Source organism: Carcharodon carcharias, chromosome 31 (genome assembly GCF_017639515.1).
Source record: "Carcharodon carcharias isolate sCarCar2 chromosome 31, sCarCar2.pri, whole genome shotgun sequence".
NCBI classification, from domain to species: Eukaryota; Metazoa; Chordata; class Chondrichthyes; order Lamniformes; family Lamnidae; genus Carcharodon; species Carcharodon carcharias.
In genome coordinates, this window is record NC_054497.1 from 21,041,855 (window position 1) to 21,053,878 (window position 12,024).

Here is a 12,024-nt window from a genome sequence, read left to right on the forward strand (position 1 = left end):
CCCCCCCCCCCCCCCCCCCCCCCCCTCCCTGCGCCCTCTAGCCCCCCCCAGATGGCCCCCCCCCCCCCCCCCCCCCACACACACACACACACACACACACACACACACACACACGCTGTGTCAGGCCCCTGTCACCCTCCGCAGGTCCCCTTCTTGCTGTGTAACCTTCCGCAGGTATCCCTGCTTTGTATCCCTGCAGCCAGGCGCGTAGATGAAACCGCATTGATTCACATTTCAACTTCTACATCAAATGTGGACCTATTCCCCTAACTTAAATTCACCCTGTACCCTGTGTCTTGACCTACATTGTCGGGTGCAATGTATCAGCACCAATGCGTCTGTAAACTTGTGAATTGTTGCCTTGTGCAATTCATTAACCAAGATGGGGAACAGCGAAGATCCTAACACTTAGACCCATTTGTGACATGTCCCAATACAGAATTTGAGTCTACTGCGCTTCTCACTGTCCCTTCTGATCACATTGGTGTGTGAGACAGTAATACCTCAGAAACGAATCATTCTTATCTGTGATAGCAGGGCTGCCTCATGTCCTACGTAGCTTTTAGTTTCCCTGAATAAAAATTGCTGGAGTTGTCCCTGTTTAGAATGTATTTGAGTTCCTCTGCTCTCAGCACCGTTTATCTAAACAGGATATCAAGTAAAAGCAAAAAACTGCGGATGCTGGAAATCCAAAACAAAAACAAAAATACCTGGAAAAACTCAGCAGGTCTGGCAGCATCTGCGGAGACGGATACAGTTAACGTTTCGAGTCCGAATGACCCTTCAACAGAACAGAACAGACCTTCTGTTGAAGGGTCATTCAGACTTGAAACGTTAACTGTGTTCCTCTCCGCGGATGCTGCCAGACCTGCTGAGTTTTTCCAGGTATTTTTGTTTTTGTTTAGGATATCAAGTAAGGTGTGCAGGGTAAGTGGGAAGCTCTGGGGACCTGGTAAATTAACATAAGCAAATAATTCAGGAGGAGGGAAGTATTGATATTGTGTCTCTCTCATTCACTTCTTCCCTGTGCCTCTTCTCTCCTCGCATTTGCTGTGCCTCCTGCTGAGTCTCTCCCTCATTTCCTCAGTCCCGAACACCCTCCGCCTCTCGTTCACGCTTCCCCTGGGCCTGGCCAGCCCCCCCTCCCCCCTTCCATTTCTTTATCTCTCTCTCTCTCTCATGCACTTCCCACTCCTTTGCCTGTCTCTTTCTCACCTCTCCCTGAGTTTTGTCCCTTTTTGCAGGGCATTTTGTGTCTGACATTCTTGTTTCTTTTTCAGAGACTTCGATTCACTCTCCAAAGAAAACGTCTACGAGAACAATCGCCTTGTGAGTGTTTAATTACTAACACAACAAAGTTTCCTGTTGATATGGTTCCAACCATTTCCTGGACTGGCACTCAGTTTGCATCAAAGCTGTAGGAGTAGTCACTCGCTCGCGTTCTCACACTCCCCTGTCCCCCACCAAAAAGGAGATGAAACAAAATAATGTTTGTGATTTTGCAGTTGGTTGAGTATGAAATTAATTGTGCTGTGTGCGAGTAAGAAGTTAAAGGGTTCCAGAAGGCAGCAATGGAGGAGCTGCAGTGATTATGCAACAAGTTTGATGTTCATGCAGCTTGTGTGGATAAGAGCAGGGGCTGTAGGGAGGATGAGCAGGCTGACCACAGCACCATTGTGCAGGAGGCCATTTGTGCTGGGGGAGACAGAAGGAATGTAGTTGTAGTAGGGACTATGTAGTTAGGGGGATACATACTGCTCTCTGCAGTCGAGACCATGGGTCCAAATGGCTGTTTTGCTCACCTGGCGCCAGAGCTAAGGACATCTCCTCAGGGCTGGCGAGGAACTTGGAGTGAGAGGGGAAGAATCCAGTTGTCATGGTATACTTGGGTGCCAACAGCATATGTAGGACTAAGAAAGCAGTTCTGCTGAGGGAGTATGGACAGCTGGGGACTAAATGGAAAAAACAGAAACATTACTGTCTGACCCATGAGCACATTGGCATAGGACATATTAGTCCAGAGAATTGAATGCATCGCTCAAAGATTGGTGTGGGAGAAAAGGAATTCAATTCATGATGCATTGGCACCAGTACAGACTGCTGGGACAGCCTTCACCTGAACTGAGCAGGCGTACTAGTGAATCATAGGACTGTAGAGAGGGCTTTTAACAAAATAGTTGGGGGCGGGTGGAGGGAGGGTTCATGTGAAGGGAGATTTGGAAAGTTAAAGAGTAAGGGCAAGGGGCTAGTGCAGAGTAGCGATGTGGGTAATAACCAGAGGGTGACAGGAAGGGACAGCACATAGGTAAGAGTGCACCAGCAAATAAGGTCAGAGTAGGCAAAAACTGTAAAAGCACAGAATTAAAGGCTCTTTATGAATGTTCGCAGTGTTCAGAACAAAATGAATGAATTGGTAGCATAAATAGAAATAAATGAGTTTAATATAACCCATGCAGAGACATGGTTGCAAAGTGACCATGGCTGGGATCTGAATATTCGAGGGTCTTTGACATTTCAGAAGGGCAGGAAGAAGGGAAAAGGAGGTGGGGTGTCTGTTAGTAAAGGATGAGATCGGTACAGTACTGAGAAATGATCTTGGTTTGGAGGATCAAAATGTAGCATAAGTTTAGGTGGAAATAAATAAACGAAACTCTTGGGAGTGGCTTATAGGCCCCCTGACCATAGCTACGTTGGACAGAGTATAAATTAAGAAATACTGGGGGCTTGTAAGAAAGTTACTGCAATGATCGTGTTAGATTTTAATCTTCATATAGATTGGAAGAATCAAATGAGCAAAAGTAGCCTCGAGGATGAGTTCAGGGTGTTTTTTGGAACAATTTCTTAGAACAGTAGGTTCTGGGACCAACCAGGGAACAGGCTATTTTAGATCTGCTAATGTGTAATGAGGCAGGATTCATTTATGATCTCATAGTAAGGTATCCTCGTGGTAAGAGGGTTCATATGATGATAGAATTTCACATCAGCTTGAAGGTGGGAAATGTTGATCTGAAAGCAATTACAAGTGTATGAAGAAAGAGTTGGCGAAAGCGGCATGGAAAAATAGGTTATAAGGTAAGCTGGTGGAGAAGCAGTGGCAGACATTTAAGGAGATATTTCATAACTCCAAAGATATGTTTCATTGAAAAGAATGAACTATCTAAACTAAGGAAATTAAGGATGGTATCAAATTGAAAGAAAAGTTGTACAATGGTGCAAAGGTTAGTTTTAGCCCAGAGGGTTGGGAAAATTTTAGAAACCAGCAAACGATGGCTAAAATAATTCAGGGGGAAATTGAAGTATGAGAGAAAGCTAGCAAGAAGTATAAAAACAGGCAGTAAAAGCTTCTACAAGTATGTAAAAAGGGAGAGAGTAGCTAAAGTAAGCATTGGTCCACTAGAGGGTGATGTCAGGGAATTACTAATGGGAAACCAGGAAATGGCAAAGGCTTAAACAAATATTTTGTATCTGTCTTCATAGTAGAAAATCAAGAGACACGAGAGGGAGGAACTTAAAACAATCATGATCACTAGAGGAAAAGCAGTAGGAAAACAAATGGGACTAAAGACTGGCAAGCCCCCCAGCTTTAATGGCCTGCATCCTAGGGCCTTAAAGTGGCCGCAGACATAGTGGATGCATTGGTTGTAATCTTCCAAAATTGCCTAGATTTTGAAAAGGTCCCTTCAGATTGGAAAACCACAAAGTAACACCGCTATTCAAGCAGCAAGCAGGAAACTATAGGCTAACTAGTGCAGCATCAGCCATGGTGAAAAGGCTGAAATCCATTATTAAAGAGGCAGTAACAGGGCATTAGAAAATCGCAATGCAGTTAAGTAGAGTCAGCATGGTTTTATGAAAGGGAAATCATGTTTGAGGATGTAACAAGCAGGGTGGATAAAGAGGAACGAGTAGATGTAGTGTATTTGGATTTTCAAACAGCATTCAATAAAGTGCCACGTAAATGATTACTGCCCAAGATAAGAGTTCATGGTGTTGGGGTGATATATTGGCGTGGATGGAGGCTTGGCTAACTAACAGGGAACAGTCAGGATAAATGGGTCATTTTCAGGATGACAAACTGTAACTCATGGAGTGCTGCAGGGATCAGTGTTGAAGCCTCAACTATTTGCAATCTATATTAATGACTTGGATGAAGGCACAGGCTGTGTATTGTAGCCAAATTTGCTGCTGATACAAAGATAGGTAGGAAAGCATGTTGTGAGGAGGGTCTGCAGAGTCTGCAAAGGGACTTAGATAGGTTAAGTGAGTAGGCAAAAATTTGGCAGATAGAAGATCCACTGGTGGGAAGAATAGGAGAGCAGAACATTACTTAAATGGAGAGAGAGATTACAGAATGCTGCGGTACAGTGGGATCTGGGTGTCCTTGTACATGAATCACAAAAAGTCAACATGCAGGTACACCAAGTAATTAGGAAGGCAAACAGTGTTGGCTTTTGTTGCAAGGGGGCTGCAATATAAAAGTAGGGAAGTCTTGCTACAACTGTACAGGGCATTGGTGAGACTGCACCTTGAGTACTGTGTACAGTTTTGATCTCCTTACTTGAGGGATATACTTGGGATGAGGAGTTTGACTTATGAGGAAAGGTTGGGCCTATACTCAAAGGATTTTAGAAGAATGAGAGGTGATCTTGATGAAGCATGTAAGACACTGAGAGAGCCTGATGGTAGTTGCTAGGAGGGCATTTCCTCTCGTGATGGAATCTTGAACTAGAGTGCGCAGTTTCAAAATAAGGGGTCTCCCATTTAAGACAGATGAGGAGAAATTTCTTCTTTTGGAGGGTCGTTAATCTTTGGAATTCTCTTCCACAGAGCAGTGGAGGCTGGGTCTTTAAATATATTCAAGTCTGAGTTAGACAGATTTTTGATCTACAAGGGAGTCAAGGATTATGGAGGACAGACAGGAAAATGGAGTTAAGGCCACAATCAGATCAGATCAATGATCTTAACGAATTGGAGATCAGGCCCGATGGACCGAATAACCCACTCCTACTTCCTATGATCTCTGCTTTACCTGGTGCTGTGGTACTGAGTCAGTGAAGGCTGCACTGTGGCTATTAGGCACATAATCACCTATGCTAATAGCCTATGTACCCTTGGATTTCTGAACTCTTAATTTGCATTGCCATTGGCAAGAATGAAACAGAGCAGCCTGGAAACATAAGGGACACAGTGTGAGACCAGGTTTCTAATGTTACCTTTACATGAATAAAACGCAATCTCTGCTTTGAATCTGTAAGAAGTGTTGACAGCCACTGCAAAGCAGTGCTAGAACATAACTTCCACGCATTTAGATTCCAGCCCCCATTAGAAAAAGGCCAACATTCCATTAGATTTATTTAAAAAGCTTTTTTATTTATGCTTTGTAATTTCTGTACATGGACCCTTAAATCTCCCTGCTCCTCCATAGTTTCCAGTTTCTCACCATTTGGAAAATACCCTGATCTACCTCTCTCAGGCCTAAAGTGGATGACTACACACGTTCTTGCATTGAATTCAAGCTGTTAAAATTTTGCCCACTCAATTTATCAATGACCCTTTGCAACTATCTGCACCACCCCCTCGACATTATTTACTGTATCTCCTAACTTAGTGTCTTCACCAGCATTGGATACAAGGCTCTCCATTCCTTCATCTAATTAATTTAAGCCTGGACACCATTACCCGTATACACTCCTTTATCTTCCACATAGCTGAATATTTTGATAAGTTTGTCATGTTTCAGACATGACTCACCCTTTACAAACCCAACCTATCTCTCTCTGATCAGTTGTTTTTGTCCAAATGCTTTCTGACTGCCTAATAACAGATTCTAGTAACTTCTCCAGATGTCGGATCAATAGGTCTATAACTTCCTCAATCCCTCCTCCTTTTAGAGCAACATTGACAATTTATACAATTCCAGGGGACATGCCTGAATCAAGCCTGTTTTGGGAGATCATGAGGGTATCTACAATTTCCACATAGCGTGGCAGGTGATGGGCAGAGAATTTTTTTTCCTGCCCAGATTTTTTATCTGATCTGATTAAACGAATATTGCTAATATGATGCCACAAATTCTAAAAGCAGTGGATTCGGTCTGAGGCTAAGAGGAGGACAGGGGCACAGAGAATCTAGATTTATAACTTTGCACAGATGGAGGTGAATGTGTGGGATTGGCTGCTTGGGGAGGGGAATGTTGTTGCCAGTATTGTGCAAGAGCTAATTATACTGACTGAATTATTTTCTTGGTCTTACTCTTTTTGCTTTTGCAATGTGCTGCTTCACAGTAGCCTGCCTGGTTCTGAGTGAATCTGTAAGGATAAACTTCATGTGTTAGCTGTGGCTCAGTTGGTATAACAGTTTCAAAGACCAGCACAAGCATGACTGAGAGAGGATCAGAAAATCTAGATGTAGAATCAGTCTGGGTGGAGCTAAGAAGCAACATGGGGCGGAAAACATTAGTGGGAGTTGTCTATAGGCCTCCAAATAGTCATGGTAAGGTAGGGGACAGCATTAAACAGGAAATTAGAGATGCAAGTAGCAAGGGTGCTACAATAATCATGGGTGACTTTAATCTACATATAGACTGGGCAAACTCGCCTCTGAGTCAGAAGGTTGTGAGTTCAAATCCTACTTGAGAGACTTGAGTACAAAGTCTAGGTTGAAACCATACATTTCTCTGTTGAGATTGGATCTTTAGTGCTGTGTTCAGCTCTGGCCTCCTAAGGAGATGGTTAAGTACTGATAGATTAGTAAGTGCTAATGGTTCAGAGAACCATTATCACGAATGTATATTTTGTTTCATGATGCTCCCATGAAGTGCCTTGGGATGTTTTATTAAGTTAAAGATGCTGTATAAATTATTGTTGAATCTGATCCCTGATGTCAGAGATCTGAGATCTAAAGATAGACTGGAGAAATTTAGACTTTTCACCTTCTATGGATGTGACTATGTTGTGATATAACTGAGAATTACAGAATAGGTTAAATTTAAATTGCAAAAATGAAACTGGACACAGATTCAGATGGAAAACAGCAAAGTTAGAACTGACACCCAGAAGCTCTTTACACAATGTTTAATGTGTGGAATTAGCTTCTGTTAGATTAAAAACCTGGCATTATTTGAGAATGGCTGCCCCAGTGGTGAAGGATATCCTATAGATATTTGAGTGAATGAACTTAGATGGGCCAAATGGCCTTCCTCGTAGAGTGATACAGCATAAAAGGAAGCCATTTGCCCCGTCGAGCCTCTGCCAGTTCTGGAGTTGTAGTATCTGAAATGCTTTTGCCGGGAACTGGTGCAACATTGATGGTTAAATGGCTGTCTCCTGTGCTGTAACTATTGAATAATTCTATGACTGGCCCCACTCATTCCCCAGAATTAGGTCCAGCTCAGCTTCCTTCCTTGTTAGGCTGGAAACATACTATTCAAGAAAGTTCTCTTGTGCACATTTTCAAAATTCCTTCCTCTCTTTGCCATTTACTTATGATCCCAGTCTATATTGGGATAGTTGGAGTCTTCCATTATCACTGCTTTGTAAATCTTGTACCTTTCTGTAATTAGTCTGTAAATACGCTCCTCTATCCCCTTCCCACTATTTGCTGGTCTATAGTATACACCCAGCAGTGACTAGCTCCTCTATTATTCCTTAATTCAAATCAAATAGATTTTGAATCCTCAAGTACATCACCCCTGTCTTGTGCTGTAACGGTATCTTTAATCAATACTGTCTATCCTCCTTTTTTCCCTTTAATATTCCTCCTGAATACATTATAGCTCGGAATGTTAAGTTCTCATTCCTCCCTTTGTTTTAGCCAGGTCTCAGTTATTCATAATTTTAGAAGAACACAAGAAATAGGAGCAGGAGTAGACCATACGGCCCCTTGAACTTGCTCTGTCATTTAATACTATCATGACTGATCTTCTGTCTCAACTCCACTTTCATGCCTGCTCCCCATAACGGATTCCTGAGAGATCAAAAATCTATCCGTTCCAGCCTTGAATATAAGTAATAGTGGAGCATCCACAACCCCCGGGTTAGAGAATTCCAAAGATTCGCAGCCCTTTGAGTGAAAAAATTTCTCCTCATCTCAGTCTGAAATGATTGGCTCCTTGTCTTGAGGCTGTTCCTCTGTGTCCTCAATTCCCTAACCTGTTGAAACATGCTTTCTGTGTCTAACCTGTCAAGCCCCTTCAGAATCTTGTATATTACAATGAGGTGACCTCTCATTCTTCTAAACTCCAAGAACCAATCTAGTGAACTTTCACTGTCCAATGCTAGTATAACCTTCCTTAAATATGAAGACCAAAACTGTGCATGGAATTTCCAGGAGTCATCTCACCAAAGCCCTGGACAATTATTGCAAAACTTCCTCATTCTGGTGCTCCATATTCTTGCAATAAAAGTCAACCTGTCGTTTGCCTTCCTAATTGCTTACTGTACCTGTCTCTCGACATCATTTTTCAAAACCTTTTAAAAAGTACTTGGATTTCCAGAAGGCATTCGATAAGGTGCAACATCAACGGTTATTGTAGAAAATAAAAGCTCGTGGTGTAGGGGGTAACGTTTTAGCATGGATAGAAGAATGGCTGGCTGGCAGAAAACAGATTGTGCATGAATGGGTCTTTTTCTGATTGGCAGGATGTGAGGAGTGGAGTCCCGCAGGGGTCTGTGCTACAATTTATATCAATGATTTAGATGAGAGGGGAGTGAAAGCATGATAGCTAAATTTGCAGATGACACAAAGGTAGTTGGGAAAGTATGTTGTGAAGTGGATATAAGGAGGTTACAGATGGATATAGATAGGTTGAGTAAGTGGACAAACATATGTCAGATGGAGTATAACATGGGAAAGTTCATTTTGGCAGGAAGAATAAAAAAGCAGAGCATTACTTAAATAGAAAACGGTTGTAGAATTCTGAGGTGCAGAGGGATCTAGGTGTTCTAATGCATGAGTCACAAAAGGTTAGTATGCAGGTACAGCAAGTAATTAAGGTGGCTAATGGAATGCTATTGTTTTTGAGAGGAATTGAACATAAACGTAAAGATGTTATGCTTCAGTTATACAGGGCACTGGTGAGACCACATCTCGTATGTTGTGTGCAGTTTAGATCTCCTTATTTAAGCAAGGATGTAAATGCATTGGAGGCGGTTCAGAGGAGGTTTACTAGATTGACACCTGGAATGTGGGGGTTGTCTTACGGGGATAGGTTAGGCTGGGCTTGTTTCTTCTGGAGTTTAGAAGAATGAGAGGTGACTTGATTGAAGCATATAAGATCCTGAATGGTATTGACAAGGTGGATGTGGAAAGGATGTTTCCTCTTGTGGGTGAGTCCAGAACTAGGGGGCACTGTTTTAAAATTAGGGCTTGCCCTTTTAGGACAGAGATGAGGACTTTGGAACTCTCTGCCTCAGAAGGCAGTAGAGGCAGGGCCATTGAATATTTTCAAGGCGGACGTAGATAGATTCTTGTAAGGCGAAGGAATCAAAGGTTATTGGGGGTAGATGGGAATGTGGGATTTGAAACATACAGATCAGCCATGAAGTTAATGAATGGCGGAGCAGGCTTAAGGGGCCAAATGGCCTGCTTCTGCTCCTATTTGTAGGTTCGTGTGTATATGTGTGTTGCACTTTGTTCTTCTATTATTATCAAAGTGATTAACCTCGCACCTCCCCACATTGTACTATTTGTGGCTGCAGTTCACCAGCGTTGGCTGTCACATTTCCGTGCATTTATGCGCACACGCTTCAAACTTGCCTTACAGCCAGCTTAGCATTTCTCCCTTGCCTGGCTCCCTCTATTTCTGGGCTAAAATCCAAATCATTGAATGGTTGTAGCACAGAAGGGGGCTGTTCAGCCTAGGCCAGCTCTCCCCAGGAGCAAATACCAGAGAGTCCTGGGAGAGGACTCCAGAGAGTCCCACTCCCCTGCCCTTGCCCTGTAACCCTGCAAATGTATTTCTCTTCAGGTACTTATCCAGTTACCTTTTTAAAGCCACACTTGAATCAATCTCCACCACACACTCAGGCAGTGCATTCCAGACCCCAACCACTCACTGCAGAATAAAAGTTTATTCTAAAGCCTCTGTTGGTTCTTTTGCCATGCACCTGAAAACAGTGTCTTCTGGTTCTTGATCCCTTCACCATGGGAATATTTTCTCTTTATTTACACTGCTTAGAGCCCTCATGATTTTGAGCACCTCTATCATATCTCCTCTCGACCACCTCTTTAAGGAGAACAGCCTCAGCTTCTCCAGCCTATCCACGTAACTGAAACCCCTCATCCCTGGAACCATTCTCATGAATCCTCTCTGCATCCTATCAAGCCTTCAGATTCTTCCTATAGTATCGTGCCCAAGATTGGACACATTACTTCAGTTGAGGCCGAGCCAGTGCTTTATAAAGGCTCACCATAATTTCTTTGTTTTTGTATTCTGTTTCTATTTATTAAACCCGGCGTCCCATATATCTTTGTAATCGCTTTTCCAACCTTCTCTGCTACCCTCAACAATTTGTGCACATATACTTCCAGGTCTCTCTCTCCCTGCCCCCTTTTGAAATTGCACCTTTTATTTTATATTGCCTTTCCTCAGTCATCCTGTCAAATGTTTCATTTCATACTTCTATGCATTAAATTTCACCTGCCAACATCCACCAGTTTCACCAGCCTGCCTATGTGCTCTTTAAGTCTATCACTATCCTCCTCAAAGTTCACAATACTTCCAAATTTTGAAATATGTCTTGTACACCCAAGCCTAGGCCATTAATATATATCAATGAAAGCAGTGATCCTGGTACCGCCTTCTGGAAAACCCCGCTCTCTACCCATCTCTCTCTCTCTCTCCCTCTCTCTCTCTCCCCCCCCACCCCCACCCCACTCGTCTGAGAAATAACAATTCACTACTACTCTGTTTTATGTCACTCAGCCAACTTTGTATCCATGCTGCCACTGTCCCTTTATTTCATGAACTTTGCTGGGAACCCGATTGTGACACTTTATCAAATGCCTTTTGGGAATCCATATACAAATATCAACCACATTACCCTCACCAGTCCCCTCTGTTACCTTGTCAGAAGATTCAGGCAAATTGAACAGGACTTGCCTTTAACAAATTCATGTTGGCTTTCCTTAATTAACAGTCATATGGACAAGTCTGAATTAATGTCATCCTGGCTTATCACTCCTGAAAGCTGAGGTTAAACTGACTGGCCTGCAGTTGCTGGGTTTAGTACCTCAACCATGCCTCTGCATCCATGCACAGATTCCTTTTTAGGTCCCTAATTAGCTCTACCCTGTCTCTTAGCACTTTTTTACTCTTTGCATGCCTATAGAAGACTTTTGGATTCCCTTTTATGTTAGCTGCCAATCTCTTCTCATACTCCCTCTTTGCCTCTCTTATTCTCTTTTTCACTTCCCTCTGTACTTTCTATATTCAACCTGGTCCTCACTTGTGATTTTAATCCCACACCTGTTATACTCGCCCTTTTTCTGCTTTCTGCTGCAAATCAACCCATTGTTCCATTACAGCCTTGCCTGCCAATCTTTGATTCCAGTTTACCTGTGCCAAATCTGTTCCCACCCCACTTAAATTTGGCCCTCCTGCAATTAATATTTTTACTCTAAATTGCTCGTTATCCTTTTCCATAAATAACCTAAACCTATGATCCTGTGATCACTGTTCCCTAAACGCTCCCCTACTGTCACTTGTCCCACCTCATTCTTCCCCACGATCCAATCCTCTTTATAATTATTCTTTGCTATAAAGCTGCTTGTCTCTCCCAGTCCTCCATCGGATTTGATGTATTCAGTGCTCGGATGACCCTGTTTGAGTGAAGTAGCTGCGAGAGGTCTTTCTGTTTACATCGGTGATTTAGGGGGCAAGGATTTTAACAAAACTGTACTTTTGTGTCCTTCGATCCTCAGGTGTCCAGGGTAGCTAGCCATGATCTCGCTGCATTTAAAACAACTGCATTTGGCATCTCATGAGGGTGCTAACCTGCAACAGGGTGAGCAAGCAATACATTG

At 42.8% G+C, this 12,024-nt stretch overlaps 1 protein-coding gene across 3 annotated transcripts in view; it reads left to right on the forward strand.

Annotated features, from left to right (window-relative positions):
* micall1a (MICAL-like 1a) overlaps positions 1–12,024 on the forward strand; it is an 82,721-nt gene that overhangs the window by 853 nt on the left and 69,844 nt on the right. For 2 of the 3 annotated variants that reach the window (XM_041177858.1, XM_041177860.1), the window contains exon 2: positions 1,281–1,329. In XM_041177858.1, the coding sequence (XP_041033792.1) occupies positions 1,281–1,329 (49 nt within the window). Of the gene's footprint in view, positions 1–1,280; positions 1,330–11,922; positions 12,006–12,024 lie in introns of all 3 variants that reach the window. The other variant, XM_041177859.1, reaches the window with a different exon arrangement.